General features: G+C 33.5%; 1 protein-coding gene and 1 pseudogene across 1 annotated transcript; both read left to right on the forward strand.

The window, feature by feature from the left end:
* The first annotated feature begins 578 nt into the window (after window positions 1-578).
* LOC129875083 (uncharacterized) lies at window positions 579-5,397 on the forward strand (annotated as a pseudogene).
* An 8,605-nt stretch (window positions 5,398-14,002) lies between these two features.
* Window positions 14,003-17,842, forward strand: LOC129872724 (caffeoylshikimate esterase-like). Its single transcript, XM_055947643.1, has 7 exons — window positions 14,003-14,259; window positions 15,323-15,352; window positions 15,766-15,889; window positions 15,974-16,120; window positions 17,071-17,201; window positions 17,279-17,416; window positions 17,678-17,842. The coding sequence occupies exons 1-7, from the start codon at window positions 14,116-14,118 to the stop codon at window positions 17,840-17,842; spliced, it is 879 nt and encodes a 292-aa protein (XP_055803618.1). The 5' UTR covers window positions 14,003-14,115.
* Window positions 17,843-18,492: the final 650 nt, after the last annotated feature.

Here is an 18,492-nt window from a genome sequence, read left to right on the forward strand (position 1 = left end):
TTCTCAAGAATTAGGATGGAAAAGAGGTAAAAAGGATTTTGAGGGGTTATTGAGTTTTTAATCATATTAATGCATGTATTAAATCCCCTTGCATTATTAAAAAGGATTTTGAGGGGTTATTGGGTCTTTAATCATATTAATGCATGTATTAAATCCCCTTGCATTACTAATACTTAGAAATTCATGGTATTAGTAATATACATCTTAATACACTTAGTTATACATAATATGAAAAAGTGTACCAAACAAGATACTACTAATACACCTAATTAATGCATATATTAATTTTACTAATACACTCTATCAAACGACCCATAAGTTTCTTGGGTTGATAATGAATTTTATTATACATTTCAAATTATTATGATATTTAAATTTAAACTGTGTAAAAAAAATGAAACACATCATTTGTTTCTCGTTCTGATTTAAACATTAAATGTGAGTATTTTTTTTATTTTCTATATTCCATTCGTGAATCTTGTAAATTTATTTTTATTAAAAGGCAATTACAATTTTACTGCGATAACAATTTTATGAGTAAAACCCTACAGTTTCCCATATCTTTTTTACTTCTCTAATTGTGTGTTTGAGTATTAATTTTGAAACCCGTAAAGCAGAAATAAAGAAAATTAAGAAGACATCTGAATTCTGAATTTGGGGGGGAAACAGAAGGTCCATTTCAGTGAGAAGTGGGAGGGATCCGTAATGGAGAATCAGGTGAAATTTCCAGGTATTAGTGAGGAATTGCAGAATGTGGACGCCAGGCGCTGTGCAAGAGAGGTATTTAAACATATTCAGCTTTCAATTTAAAGGTATAATGTCTTAATTTTGGTTTATCATTGTTAATATAAAGATAGACTTTGGTGCAAACTGCAAGGGACTCGAGTGTTTGTGTGGGATTCTGCATAAATAAAAGGAACAATACATAAACTAGAAACCACAGCTCGTCTTTACTGGGTTAGTTTAGCACTCCAACTTGTCTCCACTGTTATCAGTTTAACACTCCAACTTACAAAATAGTCATCTAGAAATTTAACCTATAAAATTTATGTATCACGTCAGCGTCAAGCATCCACAAGACACAATGGGATGAGTTGGAGTGTTTAGTTGTTAGTTTAGACCAAATTAAGGTGTCTAGATGTGAACTCCGATAATCATCTAGAAATTAATCTCTAAAATTTATATGTCACATCAGCGTCAAGTGTCCACAAGACACAATGAAGATGAGTTGGACTGTATAGTTGTTAGTTTAGACCAAGTTAAGTTGTCTAGATGTGCACTCTCAAAGTTGGAGTGTTTACTTACCGTCTGAGGCCAAGTTTGAATGTATGTTTATGTTTTATGGTCCTTGCTCAAGAGTCGGAAACAACCTCTTTATTTTCTCAAGGTAGGGTTAAGGTTGCATATACACCACACTCCTCCTCACTCCCACTTGTGGATTTACACTCGGTTTGTTGATGTTGTTTGTTCTTACTCAATAGACTGCAAATTTGTGTAATGTTCTACCTTTAAGGTGTGTTTGATATGGAGTTCTATGACATGGATTGTTTTACCCTAAAAAATCACTTGTTTGAATCATTTTCTTGTGTATGATTGGATATAGAGTTTGGTGATATATGGTAATTTTGCAGAGTGTATAAGATAAAGTATGGGAATAGTGTTTCGACATAAATTTGAATATTGAAGGTTGATATAGAAAAATACCATTAATCGAAGTAAGTGATGTGGAGTAAGATTTAGGATATTTGTTAAGGAAAATTACTTCCGCCAATAAGTGAGTGAAGTCATTTCCACTCTTCTGGTGGAAAATCGTGTGCGGAGAATATATTTTCCTGACTTAAAGATAAGTAAACAATAAGGAAATTTTGTTTGGAGGGAAGTGCTTTCATCCATACTAAACGCACTGCCTCTTATAACCTGTTGGAGATTTATTAAGTGTGCAGTTGGAGATTTGAAGTATACAAATCTCAACTTATACGAAGACGATAGAACAAGCTTACAGTGGAAGGTACATTCACAAAGATGATGTACTGTGTACACAAAACAATTTTAACCATATAAATGCTTACTTTACGAGAATATACTAATGACAAATGTCCTTTCACCATTTCTAGAACCGAACTCACAAAGATGACGTACATAAAATAATTTTAACCAGGTAAATGCTTACTTTACAAGAACATACAAGCGACAAATGTCCTTTCACCTTTTCAGGAGCCGAATGATGATTGATGAGCAGAATTAATAGCTTTCCAATCTGATGTAAGATGGAAGAAACTTATTTTGCTGACGGTCTTTTCGGTTTCTTAAATCCATAAATAAGTTTTTGCCTGGATTTTGGGAAAATATGCCATTAATGTATTGACCACTAATTGACAGAAAAGGGAATGAAATCTTGAAATGTCCTTGAATTGCTGACAGTGGTCCAAAGTGAATTCACACTTTATGTACGTCATCCTTGTACCTTCTACTGTTAGCTTGTTATGTCGTCTTTGTTAAGATTTTTATAGCTTTTGGAAGCGTTGACCTTCAGACCTGTATGCATACCTTTGTCGTCTACTGTAATGGAGGAATGTGCCCAAACGGCATGATACCCTGCGTGAAATTAAGTAACGTGTTTCTTACTGATCTTTTATGTTTTTTAATGAATGCTTCTTCCATCTTTGCATCAAGTGCCACATGTTGGATTGAAGATGGCGTAGATAAAGCTTATGCTCTTATTTCCTTTTTTCTAATGTTGTTGGAAACGTGTTGACGTCTTATTGCCTAATTTTCCTTACTAAACCGTCAATGATGTTAGCTTGTTCTATACTTTGTAGTATAGCAAGTTATGGCTTCTTCCTACTTTTCCTTTTCAAAATAAGAGATGATTTTAATAGCTTATAAAAATAAACAAATAAATAAATAGAAACAAAAAGAGATGGAGCTAATGCGAGAATTTTGTATTGGTTCAGCAGTTTTAGTAAACTGAAATTTAGCGTAGGAATGACAGGATTCCATAAGAAGAATTAAATTGGGATTTAGTTTCCTTATTTAATTATCAACCTTGTATTTTGATTATGAGACAATGTCGTACCCACATTGGAAGGTGAAATGCTTGGTTCATATGGTTATAAGCTCCAAAATTTATTACATATTATCAGTAATGTAACATTCTTATAAATCATACTAGGGGATAGTTCGAGAAAGATGACTTGATCCCTCAAGGATGCTTTGAGTATTAGTGCTTTATCCTTGCTTGTACTAAGGCAAAGCAAGAAGGTTTGCGGCTTGCAAAAGCATTTAATGTCTCAGACAGGCTATTTTTTTGTAACAGAATTTGTAATAACTATCCTTATATGTAGGCATTGCAAGGAAATTAGCACATTTTGGTTATGGAGTTATTGCAATGGATTACCCCGGATTTGGGCTTTCAGGTCTTCATGGTTGCATACCGAGTTTTGACAAGCTGGTTGATGACGTCATTGAGCATTTCTAGAAAGTTAAAGGTATGAGTCAATTGGATAACCTACTTCATCGTCTTCATCATCAAACGGATTCTTCTGAGAGGGTCAAGACACAAATAATATATAAAAATTGGATTCAAAATATTTTACATGTGAAAGGTGTAACCATGTGAGCTTAAGTTTTCATTTCCTTGTTTTTCTATAGAGTAGCTGATACTAATAGTCAGCTGAAGATGTTTTAGATCTGGTTGATAGAGGGGCTTCGACCATGTCTTAAACCGTAGGACAGCTGTTAGATTTTGTCTTCTGCTGAATTAGTGAAGTCTGATGTTACTTTTGGAACCCTTCTGTAAATGTAAAGCATCATCTTAGTACTGTTCATTTATGAACTTCTTAAAGTTTACAGATCAAAAGAAGTACAAATTCTGACCAACATAATATTTGTGGCATATGAAACAAACAAGCTAATTTATATATTGAAATTTCTGAGAATATTAGTCAAGTGACATATATGCCAAACAGACACTTCCTCAGCTCGTTTTCTTAGTCTTAGTTTGACGGGGACAAAGTATAAGGGTAATTAAGACTATATAGTTGTCAACAGCATTTAGTCCAGAATTGGATATTATGTTTGCCCACATTTCACACATCTGTGTAACTTGTGAAGCATATAACTTTAAAATGAACAAAAAGTGAGAGGAAGAAAGTTCCCATTTATGGTAATTACAGATTATTGGGGTCAACCTACAAGTAAAATAAAATGATCTTTCTTTTGGGAAGAGACTTGTTTGAATGGCAAAATGAGGGCCAGTTAATGTTAGTCATCTGAGTGACCTAAATAATGTACGCGAGCTTATGAAGCATAGGGTATGACTGACCTTATTTGAACCTGGTTGCTGTTATTCTATAGAATCTTTATCTGTGAACTGAGAGTGCTAGAAAATAAATAGAATAAATACATGTTTCATGCCGAAAAAATCAGCGTCCTGCATTAGATAAAAATGTAAAATATTATCCATGTAAAGAAAGTTGCTAGTTCTCCGTGTAAATGTTGGTATTTTGACTAGCATCATGCAAGAAAGCCCGAACATGATGACTTGGCATTGAATGTCATAGCATTTTCTTGTGCTTCTTGACACTCTCTACTGGAGAAAAATTGACAGCTAATAGTTGGTTGCAGAAAAGCCAGTTTCGTAATCTACCAAGCTTCCTATTTGAGGAATCCATGGGTGGAGCAATAGATTCGAAGGTGCACCAGAAGCAACCTAATGCATGGAACGGTGCTGTTCTTGTTGCACCTATATGCAAAGTATATCTCTGGAAACGTTTCTCAATTCTTATTTATGTCTCTGATCTTGATAGAGTGATGACTGGTTTGTCGTATAGATTGCAGATAACATGGTTCCACCATGGTTGGCAACACTAATTTAATTGGTGCCGCAAAGTTTCCTCCAACACAGAAGCTAGTTCCAACACAGGATTTAGGAGAGTCGGCAGTCAGAGATGCAAAGAAGAAAGAAACACGTGCGTGTATCTTTGTTTTCTGTAATAAATAAGCTCAGAAAGGTAATAGGTTTTAGGAGATCAGAGAAGTGATGGGTACAGAATATTAGAGGCTAATAGTGCTTGTGTCAGGAATGCCACTGTTACCTATCTCAACTGCATTAATAGATGTGCAGATACACCCTGCTCAATTTCTCATATAAGATATAACCTGTTTCTTCTGTGTGCAGACTTCCTATAATGTCATCTGTGACAAACATAACCCCTTTTACAGACTGCTCTGGAGTTACTGAATGCCACAAAAGAGATAGAGAGACTGCTAGAAAAGGTGTGTCACGTGTTTCAATTTTTCTTTGAATTTGTGTAAAAATTCATCACCGTGTTAACTGTTTAAAGGTTGATATGTGAATATTTTCCATTTATGGGAGTTGCTTCACGGTTGGATGTAGTGCCCTGTGTTTGTTTTTATGATATTAAAAAGCTTATATTTTTTGACTTTGTAATTTACTATAGCAAGTGTATCATCTTTTTCTCTTGTAGGTTTAGGAAACACTTGTCCTCATTTAGTTTGATAAAGAGGCCGAGAACTGACCTTAACTGGAACATTAAAAAAATTGTTCAACTTTTCTTTCTGCAAAAAAGAACAGTACTTTGGATGGGAAGGGATGGATAATAAGAGCAAGAGTATACTCACTGGAACATTAACTTGTGCTAATCCTTCCAAAATAGGATGTCACATGACTCATTTTTAACTCCTTTTTGAGCTCTCTATCTCGTGATTCAGAATTACTTGAATCTCTTTACAAAGGATGACCCCCTATCCACAAAACTCTTCCCACTATCACTTTGAGAACTGATTAGTGTAGGATAGTAACAACTTTGCTAGAATTTGATTCTTTCCTGAAAAGATTTCCCCTAAAGCAGATCTTTTCTCTTGCTGACTTAAACTTTGAATGAATGCTATGGGAGTGTTATGCAACATAAAAATGCTTAACAAGGTGAAAGACATGTTCCATAGTGCAATCACTACTGTTAAAATTGGAGTGAATAGGAAGTTTAAATGAATTTCGTAGAAATGCAAATATTAAGATAAATATGTAGTTATACATAACTAGAAAGGTAGGAAGTAATCACATTTGACATGGTTGCTAGTAGCATATATAGAGGACATCATATGAGAAGGTTGTCTAGATTATGTGACATTTCTTACATAGACCACCAAAAGCACCCTATGTAGATATGTGATAATATAATGATTGAAGGTGATCAAGTGGAGGTAGACTTAAAATCACTTCAAGGGAAGCACCATGGAGTTTATCTTTTTTGATATTACACAATGAAAGTAAAAGCATCTTTATACCAACTAGTTGGATAAAATTAGTTATCTGCATAAGAATAAGTCTACATACAAGAGGGACCATCAAGGTACATCATAAGTGTAGTTCCTATACATGTTTTAAGATACTTTTTCCGAAAAAAGGGATAACTCATTATCCATGTTCAAAGCTCCTCTAATTTCCCTAGGTAATTGTCGAGAGTAATAGATCTGGTGAGTTGCATTCCCCAGTTGGCAAGACCATCGGCAACCTTGTTGCCTTCCCTAAACAATAAGAAACATTCCATCTTTCCACCTGATCTAGTAAATTCTTTATTCTCCTTTTAGAGCTCCATATATTCCAGGGTGGCTTACTCACAATTTTTAAGTCCAGTTCAACTTCTAACTGTCTGACTCCATTTGCAACACAGCATTCTAAACAAATCTCAAGAGCTAAAGATTCAGTCATGTTATTGGTGTTGATACCAAAAGATCTTCCATAAGCCACCTTGATGAAGCTATTCTCATCTCTGATGCCACCTCCTCCTCAACTTTGACCAGGATTTCCTTTAGAACATCCATCTGAATGTAACTTCAATCCACCAGCTCTAGGACAGGACCATCTAACTGAAATATGCTCAATGTGATCCTTGGCATGATCCATGATATTGGGGAGAGAAGATAGAAGGTGCTCTGTAAAATTAGTCAAGATGTGAACAAGTTAGTCGGAACATTACGGTGATCAATAGTGTTATATTAAAATATCGGTGTGTCTAAGTTTTAAATCCTAAATATATTGGATAGTTTAATTGTTAGAGGAAGAAAAACAATTCAATTTAAGGTCATTTACTAGAATGGAAAACACAAAGAATTTAAACAGGTAACCCGAAATACAAGCTGGTTGCTTGCAAATGTCTGTTTGGTTGATGGACAAAATTACTAAGTAGACTGTACCAGTGGGAGGAGATAATGAGTGCTTTGTAAAATTAGTCAAGGTGTGAACAAGTTAACCGTAACATCAGTCTTCAACAGTGCAAGTTATTTTACATTACAATATAAATGTATATAAGTTAACTCCTAAATAGTTTTAAATTGTTAGAGGAAGAAAAAGAATTCAATTTTTCTTTCAAAAGAGCGGATAAAAAGGTCATTTAGTTTATCAGAACGGAACGGAACGGAAAACAACACAGTATTTAAACTTGGAATCCCCAAGAGGAGAAAAGGGAGAAAAAAGGTCATTTTTTTTATATTGTTGGTGCAATAAAGTTAATTAAGCACCGCTTTTAAATAATTACATTATTTTTTTGACACTATTGATGTACCAAAGTTAATACAGCACCGGTTAAATAACAACATAATTTATATTTTGAGACTATTAATGCATAAAAGTTAATTAAGCACCGCTTTTAAGTAACTATGCAATTTTTCCTCGTTGGTGCACGCTTGGCTTGCTTGATTGAAAGAGTTTTTCTGTTAAACAACGTTAATTAAGTACAACTTTTAAGTAACTATACAATTTTTTTGGCACGGTTGGTGCACACAAGTTAATTAAGCACCACTTTTTAATAAATACACAATTTTTTTAACACTATTGATGCACAAAAATTAATTAAGCACTGGTTTTAAATAACTATATAATTTTTTTGACATTATTAGTGCAACAAAAGTTAATTAAGCATTGCTTTTAAATAGCTACATAACTTTTTGGCACGATTGTTGCACAAACGTTAATTAAACACCCTAATCGCATTGATCTTCTCGATTCATGAAAAACATTGTTTTGTTACCTCACGATCTTCGTAACCAATTTAGAGTTGCAATTTACTCGACGAGATTTGGGACAAGCAACTTGAGACGTATGATTAGTATCAAAATTCATTATCAGAAATTAATCAGCTGGAGAACTAATTCAATTTGCAGAAGAAAGAAATACAATCGGCATTTTTTCACTTTGTAATTAATTGAAGTATTCCAAACCTCGCATCATCTCTTTGTTTTCAAAATTTCGAATTTCACATTTTATTGAATATTATATCTATAAATATTTTTCGAATGACTAGATAGTTTGATAATAGTTTTGACACTTATTACCAAAAAAATTAAAATTGACACTATTAGTGTGCAAAAATTAATTCAGCATTGCTTTTAACTATATTATTTTTTCTGACACATTTGTACACAAAACTTAATTTAATTAGCACCATATTTAAATGACTACATAATTTGTTTGACACTGCGGATGCACAAAACTTGCACAAAACTTGATCAATCAACACTTTTTAGTAATCATCAGCTCGATCGATTTCTTATACTAGCTTTTCGTTACTCCAGCTTCAGGAGTAGTAACAGACTGCTTATTGGTTTCATTAATTATCTCATTGTTAAATTAAGTTGTACTTATTTAAGTTTATACAAAATTAAGGTACTTTTTTATTTAATATAAGTTGTACATGATAACATACATAGAAAAAAGACACTGATAGACAATGATAAAAAGAAATAAAATTTGATCCTACCTCATGACAGGAGAATTGTCCAAGACCAAGAACCCTAATTGCCCACACCAGGGACTCAATTCAACCTACAGAAATAAAAACATGCATGCACAAGTCCACAAGCTGTGAGTGGAGGAGGGGGGAGGGGATTTATGCTTGATTGTAGAAGCGGAGATACTCATCATAACTGTAAGGTGACCAAACCCATTCCATGAGCTCAAAATCCCAATCAGCTCTAGTAGTTAAGGTTGATCCCTCACCATCTGCAGGGGGAATTTCCATCACCTTCTCTTCATTTTCAGGAAAAAAGACAGAAAACATAGGATTAAAATTAACGTCAACATTTTCGTAACTAGGTTCACCTAATTTCCCCAAATCGATTATCGTCCCCAGTTCCTCGAAAGCCTTAGCATCTAAGGGAGGAATTTCCTCACTCGATTTTTCAACTGAAGTACTTTTTTCCAACTCTCTCTTCATTTCCTCCTCAACATTTTCTATGTCTACTTTAACCTCCTCAACACCACCCTCGTTACGAAGAGAACCCATGATAATAGAGAGAAGAAGAAAAAACGGAGAAAGCAAAGGAAGAAAAAGAGAAGATTTTTTGTGCTTCAATTGAGGGGAGAAGTGAGTGAATATATAGCGAGGGAAGCAAGGTTATGGTCTTTGGATTATATGTGCATGCATGACTCAGCACATAATTACACACACACTATTAACAAAGTGGTTTTTTCTCCCACTGATATTATAAATCTGATTACATGTAACCGTTACAATAATCAAGTAATATGCATTAAATTAAATGAAGAGTTGTCTAAAAAGTAAGCTAGTTTAGATAATAAAGCTAGTTTACAAAGAATTATGTGTATTAACTTAATTCAAATACAAGATAAAGAAAATAAGATGATTTAAAAACTTTAAAAAATTAATTTTTTATTTAAAAATAAAACTAAAAAAATTAAAAATATATTTACTGACGTGGCAGGCGCGTGCGTACAAACAAAACCAATTTAATTGGTTAAAGGTGTCACGTCAGCACAAAAATTGCACGAAAATACAAAAATAATTAGTTCGGGAGTAATAGGACCTACTTAAGTTAAGGTGTGTCACTGAAATTTTGGTCATAATTTAACTCAACTTACGCGCTATCCCTAGGAAGAAAAGAATTCAATTTTTTTTCCACAAAGATCATTTAATTTGCCGGAACGAAACCAGCACATAGTATTGAAATCTTGTAACACCCAGATGAGAAAAGGTAAAGAACTCTCCAAAAATTACCAACCACTTTTTTTTTGCACCTGGATGAATTTTACAATGTGAACGTTTGCTTTTTATTTTTTGGTGTTTTGCTAGTTTAGAGGTTAAAGATTCTGAAAGCAGTATACATGTGTAATGAATGAAGGTTCTAGAGTACTAAAAGTATGTGCAAGTTTTGTTTTATACTAAACATACAAACTAAGAGATAATTACAGTTCAGTTTGGTGGTTTTCTATTGTCATCGCGTCAGTCTTTTTAGTTTTTCTCCTCTGAAACAGTACAAGGAGATAAACTGATAGTGTGCAATGACAGTGCTACTGTAGAATTATTTATGTGTGTTGTTATTGTGACTATTAGAACATTAATTAGAGAGTTGTTTTTTACACAATATTGAAACAAAAGCTAAATTGAAGGGAGAAGCTTATGAAAGCAATTTTATTTAAGGAATGGTTGATCAAGTCTTTTATAAATAGTCGAATCTTATTGAAGTATTAAGAATCCTATTTTCTTTTTTCTGGGGTTTTGTTCATGAGCACTTAGCTTCCTATTCTTCTTCGATAGAATAAATTTACGTCTCCCTTCTTTATTGATTTGGAGAAAGGAACCTAAATCATGAAGTGAAACCTATATCATATGCTAATTGGGCAAATGAAACTTAACTAAAACGGACACAGAAACCCTAAGCAGAAGGGTGGAGAGGAATCTATTCTATACCATATTATATTTTTTCAAATTGTCAAAAAATTTGAAAACCCACTCAAGTGCATTTACGGAAGGCAATAAATAAAATTGATCACTATAAACCCGGCCCCTTACATAAAAAAAAATTGCTTAAGATGCATAAAAAATATACAAGAGAATTCAAAAACATCCCTGCTAATTAATGTCCAAAATTTTTGTCTTCCTTTTTTTCTTTATTCTAGTATTTTTTTTCCCCCTTTATTGAGCATGTTTTATAGTCAAATGATTATTCAGCTGATGAAGTTCCTGTTATTTAAAGTTCATTAAGGAAGATTCAGCCATAGCAACCAGATCAGAGTTTTGGCAATCAAAGCCTTCAACTAGGGGTACATACTACATAGGTCGATTTAATTTGCTTTTTAATTAAAAAATAACTAAATCAATTATGTCTATTTGCTATAAACCAAATCAAATCAACCTACAATGTGAACGTTTGTTTTTTATTTGTTTATTTTTTTTTTTGCTAGTTCAGAGTTTAAAGATTCTTAAAGCAGTATCCATGTGTCGTGAATGATGATTGTAGAGTACTAAAAGTATGTGCCAGTTTTGTCTCATACTTGACATACAAACGAAGAGATAATTACAGTTCAGTCTTTTTGGTTTTACTCCTCTGAAACAGTACAAGGAGATTAACTGATTATGTGGCAATGACAGTGCTAACGTAGAATTATATGTGTTGTAATTGTTACTGTTGGAACATTAATTATAGAGAGTGAGTTATTTTCACAATATTGAAACAGGAAACTAAATTGAAGGGAAGTTTATGAAAGCAAGTCTTTTAGAAATAGGCGAATCTTGTTGAGCATTAAGAATTCTATTTTCTTTTTCAGGGTTTTTGTTCATGACCGTCACCAGTGTAGCACTTAGCTTCTGATTCTTCTTCGATAGAGTAAAGTTACGTTTCCCTTCTTTATTGATTTGGAGAAGAGGAACCTAAATCATGAAGTGAAACCTAGCTATATGCTAATTGGGCAAATGAAACTTAATTAACCAAGACATCCAGTGCCGTAGATCTCTACGGAGAATGATACAGAAATCCTAAGCAGATGAGTGGAGAAGAATCCATTCTATACAATATTACATATTTTCAAATTGTCAAAAATTGTGAAAACCCACTCGAGTGCATTTACAGAAGGTAAATAAACAAAATTGATCAACTATCAATCTGAATCCTTGCATAAAAAAATTGCTTAAGATGCATAATAAATATACAAGAAAATTCAAAAACTTCCCTCTATTGCTAATTAATGTTCAAAATTTGTCTTCTTTTTTTCTTTTCTAGTAAAATTTTCTTCCTTATTGAACATGTTTTATAGTCAAATGATTATTCAGCTGGTGAAGTTTCTGTTATTTACAGTTCATTAAGGAAGATTCAAGCCATAGCAACCAGATGAGAGTTTTGGCAATCAAAGCCTTCAACTCTAGCTAGTGCTTGAGTTATTTTGCCCCAGTAATCTTGCCCTTACACCTCAATGATGACGAATTAGGTGAAGCTGAAGTAAATGCACTAATATAATTGGTGATGATGATAAACAGGTTAATTGCTTTCCATAATTTGCAAAGCACACATCATGAAATAATGGGTTCATCGCTCGGCTAGGCGGTGACCCATTAAAGGAGTAGATGATGATAGCATTGAAGTTATATCATCCTGCTACACCACATACCAGCATGAATAATTAAAGAGAAAATCACATCATCAGTTCAATTCATTACGCCGGTATTGGATATAAGTTAAATCTCTTAAACTTTCATTATGTAATAGAAGCGTACATTTGAAGCTGTGGTATGAAAAAAAAAAAATGAAAACACCGGCAGGATCGGTGTAGAAAGGACAGAAAAGGCAAGTGGGACAGTTGGTAAGCAAACAGGTGATCTATACACTCAAGTTGATGAAGTTTGATATGAAGAAGACAGTTATATATAAACATTTAAGGTAATGAAAACAAATGGCTGAATCCCTATTGAGGGCACAAGGCATAGGGTTTTTATATATCGTGTGATTTACACATCAATAACTACTAGTATATTTCAATTTTCCTATGAATTACACAGATTTATTACACCACGTATTGATGTTTACCCTAGATCCCAGCATTTATGAGATTACGTACACTAGGTTGTATTCCTCATATAACCTAGCAGAGGTTCCAAACCCTACTAAAACCGTCAGTTCTTCTACAATTCCCTCTAACACATGGAAATGGCTAATTCAAATTTTATACAAGATATATCATTCAATATTTTAAGTTGCAACAAACAAAGTAGTTCAAATCAATAGAGATTTAAAATGCAATTTAATTTGCTCAGGCCAGAAGTAGTACCTCTTCGAGAATGAGATCCAAAAATACTTTTGCGTGGATTTTGAATCCAAGGCCTCAGCTTGATTACTGTTCCTCCACTAAAACGCCAAATTAAATACTAAATGTTAACCATTTAATAGTCTAGAAAAAAAATGAGAGGGAGAAAGAGAAATCACCTGAAAGAAAGCTTCATATATAACACATTTAGAATTTCAATTTACTCGGCTAGGTTTGGGACAAATCAACATAAATTGTAGAATTAGTGCCACAATACATCGTCAAAATCAGAAATTAATCCACCTGAAAACCGATACAACCGGCAGCAAGGGAAAAACAACTGTCCATGGCTCTTGACGGCGATAGGTGGTAATAAAAAAGGAGAAAGAAACATAAATAATTTGGGGGGAAATTGGCTTGGAATAAGCTCCTCGTTTGGAATTTTTTTATCTTCATTAATAAATTAATTAATTAAATAAATATCTTCAATTAGTCATCCTAACTTAATTGAAATTGAAGTGTAGGTATTATTGATGATGAATTTCAAATTAATTATGATATTTTAATATTTTGATATTTAAATTTTAACAATGTAAGAAAAATAAAATACACTATGCATTTCTCACTCTGAATTAAATATTAAATGTATTATTTTTTTCTAGATTGATATTTAGTACCGTATTCATTAAGCTTATCCATCCTATATTTGGCCAAGTCATGCCCCTAATCGAGCGACCAATCCACATAGAAATTTCTCAATATGGTCAATAATTAAACTGGCCTGAAAAGTAAAAGTAAAGAACACATTTCAATTTTGATCTCTAATTTATTTATTTTTGTCAAAGTTGTGTAATCCCAAATACTTTTCTTTTTATTCTAAATTTTACACCTTCTAGAGAAGTGTTAGTGTTGAATTGACTGCTACATTTTTATAAAAGCCATTCATCAGATCCTATGTGCATTAAATTCCTCATTTTTTTCACTTTCTATCTGCCTAGAGTATTTTCTTTGGGAAACCGGAAGGTCCATTATTTCAGTGAGAGTAAGAGGGCTCTGTAATGGGGAATAAGGTGAAATTTCCAGGTATTAGTGAGGAACTGCAGAAGATATTAGATGCAGATATGGACAACGTGGACGCCAGGCGTTGTGCTAGGGAGGCATTCAAAGATATTCAGCTTTCGATTGATCATATCTTATTCAAGGTATAAGTTCGTGATCTTGGTTGCCCATTGTTGATATAAAGATAGACTTTTAGCTTCAAAGTTTGGATTTTTATTGCATATAAATGATGGAATATTATTGTGTGGGGTCCAGTCCCCACCTATTTTTTCAAAAAGTTGTTTGCTACATTTTCTTTATCAAAAGTTACTGGCCAATTTTTTTTTTCTTTGTCAAAAATTAATGCAATTTGCAATTGTGAATTGCAGTTTCTCCGTGTTGTTTATCAAAGAAAGTGGCGAGGTAGCTTAGAAGAGTTCCTATAAAAGGAGATCTTCAACTCCTCATTTGATACACACCAAGGCAGAGAGAAATATATTTGAGCCGTGAGGTTTCTATAGACTATAGTCTATATATATATAAAAAAATAGTCTGTGAAGAAAAAATAGAGTGTGAGCGATATTTTTTAGTAAGGTGGAGATCAAAAGAATGTTATTCCTTTTGAGTGTGTGGTAAAAGGGTTTCCACGTAAATTCTTGGTGTCATTATTTTCCCATTTTATTTCTATTATTTTCCCATTTTATTTCTATTATTTTGACCATATATATTTTTGTGTTAGTCCACATTTTCCCAACATATTGGTCTATGGTGCAAATTGCAAAGGTAATCAAGTATTTGTGTGGGATACTATATAAATAAAATGGTTCTTGCTCAATACTACGAAACAACCTCTCTATAGCTTAGGGAATAATGTGCTCTTTTTTATGCTGGAGTCATAGCTTGCAACATATCGAACCTGAATGCTAGTCTACTAGGATATTAACGTAAAGTAAACATTTTATCTGGTTAAAATTGTTTTATGTACATCAATGTATCATTGAGAATGCACCTTCTACTGAAAGTTTGTTATGTTGTCTTTGTTAAGATTGTTATAGCTTTTGGAAGTGTTCACAGTTGAGAAGCTTGTATACATATCTTACCTTTATTGTCTACTGTAATGGAGGACTGAATGTTCCCAAATGGGAGTGATATCCTACGTGGAAGTAACGTGTTTCTTACTGATCTTTTATGTTCTTTTAATGATTGCTTTTTCTATCTTTGCACCAGGTGCCACATGCTGGATTGAAGATGGCGGAGGTAAAGCTTGTGCTCTTATTTCCTTTTTTCTAATGTTGTTGGAAACATGTTGATGCCTCATTGCATGATTTTCCTTACTAAACCACCAATGTTGTTAGCTTGTTCTGTACTTTGTAGTCTAGTAAGTTATGGCTTCTTTCTACTTTTCCTTTTCAAAATGAGAGATGATTTTAATAGCTCATAAAAACAAAATAAATAGAAATAAAAACAGATGGAGCTAATATGACTTGGTCCCTCAAGGATGCTAAGTCAAAGCAAGTGGCAAAGGGGATAGTTTGAGAAAGATGACTTGGTCCCTCAAGGATGCTAAGGAAAAGCGAGAAAAGTCTATTTTAGTGTACAAGTTATTGACATTTGGATGTTATAGCCATAATATTGATGTGATTTACATTGTATAATTTTCTATGGTACAGTTTTATGAGGTTAATTCTCGAGGGCTTGAAATCTTCTCCAAAAGTTGGCTTCCAGAGACACATCCAAAAGCTGTTGTCTATTTTTGTCATGGTTATGGGGATACATGCACTTTTTTTGGTGAAGGTTTGTGACTTGCAAAAGCATTTAAAGTCTCTCGACAAGTTATCTTTTTATAAAAGAATTTGTAATAGTTATCCTTATCTGTAGGTATTGCAAGGAAATTAGCATCTTTTGGTTATGGAGTAGTTGCCATGGATTACCCCGGATTTGGGCTTTCAGAAGGTCTTCATGGTTACATACCAAGTTTTGACAAGTTGGTTGATGACGTCATCGAGAATTACTCAAAAGTTAAAGGTATGATTTTCACAATTAAATGTATTCTTCTGAGAGGGTCATGAAGACACAAATAATATGTATAAGTTGGATTCAAAATATCTTACATGTGAAGGTGTGAACCATGTGAGCTTAAGTTTTCATTTCATTATTTTTGTATAAAGCAGATAGCTCAGTTGATGCTGATAGTCAGCTGAAGATGTTTTAGGCCTGACTGATAAAGGGCTTTGGCCATCTCTAAAACTGGAGAACGGCTGTTAGCTTGTCTTCTGATGAATTAGTGAAGTCTGATGTTACTTTTGGAACCCTCCTGTAAATGTGAAGCAGCATCTTATTGCTGTTCATTTATGTAATTCCTTATGTTTACAAATCAAAAGAAATATCAAATTCTTACCAACATACTACTTATGGCAGAGTTGTATGAAACTACACTCCCTCAGCTCATTTTCTTAGTCTTAGTTTAATGGGGACAAAGAGTAAAGTGTGAGGGAGACAGTTCCCATTTATAGTAAGTAGAGATTATCGAGGGTCAACCTACAAGTAAAATGAAATAATCTTTCTTTTGGGATGGAGACTTGTTTAAGTGGCTAAAAGAGGGCCAGTTAATAGTGGTCATCTGAATGACCTAAGTACTCCACGAGCTTGTGAAGCATAATCGTATGGCTGACCTTATTTGAACCTGGTTGTTGTTACCCTCATAGAATCTTCATCTGTCGACTGCTGAGTGTTAGAAAGTAAATAGAACATATACATGTTTCATGCCGGAAAAATTTGTGTCCTGCATTAGATAAAAATGTAAAATATTATTTATGTAAAGCAAGCTGCTAGTTCTCCGTGTAATTGTTGCTATTTTGACAAGCATCAAGCAAGATAGCCGGAACATGATGACTTGAAATGGAATGTCATAGCATTTTCTTATTCTTCTTGACCCTCTACTGGAGAAAAATCTGACAGTTAATAGGTGATTGCAGAAAAGCCAGAGTTCTGTAATCTACCAAGCTTCCTATTTGGGGAATCCATGGGTGGAGCAATAGCTTTGAAGGTGCACCAGAAGCAACCTAATTCTTGGGACGGTGCTGTTCTTGTTGCACCTATGTGCAAAGTATATCTCTGGAAATGCTTCTCAATTCTTACTGATGGCTCTGATTCATATAGACTGATAACTGGTTTGTCTTATAGATTGCAGATAACATGATTCCATCATGGTTAGTAACACAAATTTTAATTGGCGTCGCAAGGTTTCTTCCAACACAGAAGCTAGTTCCAACACAGGATTTAGGAGATTTGGTAGTCAGAGATGCAAAGAAGAAAGAACACGTACGTATCTCTTTGTTTTCTGTAATAAAACAGCTCTGAATGGTAATATGTTTTAGAAGATCAGGAAAGTGATGGATACAGAATATTAGAGGCTAATAATGCTTGTGTCTGGAATGCCAGTGTTACCTATCTCAATTGCATTAAGTGATGTTGACTAGCTTCTAGTAGGACTATCTTGTTTGGTTGAACATCATAATTAGATGCGCAGATACAACCCGCTCATTTCTCATATAAGATGTAACCTGTTTCTTCTCTGTGCAGACTGCCTATAATGTCATCTCTTACAAACATAAACCCCGTTTACAGACCGCCCTGGAGTTACTGAATGCCACAAGAGAGATAGAGAGGCTACTAGAAAAGGTATGTCACGTGTTTCAACTTTTCTTTGAATTTGTGCAACAAAAGTTAATTAAGCACTGGTTTTAAATAACTATATAATTTTTTTGACATTATTAGTGCAACAAAAGTTAATTAAGCATTGCTTTTAAATAGCTACATAACTTTTTGGCACGATTGTTGCACAAACGTTAATTAAACACCCTAATCGCATTGATCTTCTCGATTCATGAAAAACATTGTTTTGTTACCTCACGATCTTCGTAACCAATTTAGAGTTGCAATTTACTCGACGAGATTTGGGACAAGCAACTTGAGACGTATGATTAGTATCAAAATTCATTATCAGAAATTAATCAGCTGGAGAACTAATTCAATTTGCAGAAGAAAGAAATACAATCGGCATTTTTTCACTTTGTAATTAATTGAAGTATTCCAAACCTCGCATCATCTCTTTGTTTTCAAAATTTCGAATTTCACATTTTATTGAATATTATATCTATAAATATTTTTCGAATGACTAGATAGTTTGATAATAGTTTTGACACTTATTACCAAAAAAATTAAAATTGACACTATTAGTGTGCAAAAATTAATTCAGCATTGCTTTTAACTATATTATTTTTTCTGACACATTTGTACACAAAACTTAATTTAATTAGCACCATATTTAAATGACTACATAATTTGTTTGACACTGCGGATGCACAAAACTTGCACAAAACTTGATCAATCAACAC

The sequence above is a fragment of the Solanum dulcamara genome, chromosome 11 (assembly GCF_947179165.1).
Source record: "Solanum dulcamara chromosome 11, daSolDulc1.2, whole genome shotgun sequence".
Classification (NCBI taxonomy): Eukaryota; Viridiplantae; Streptophyta; class Magnoliopsida; order Solanales; family Solanaceae; genus Solanum; species Solanum dulcamara.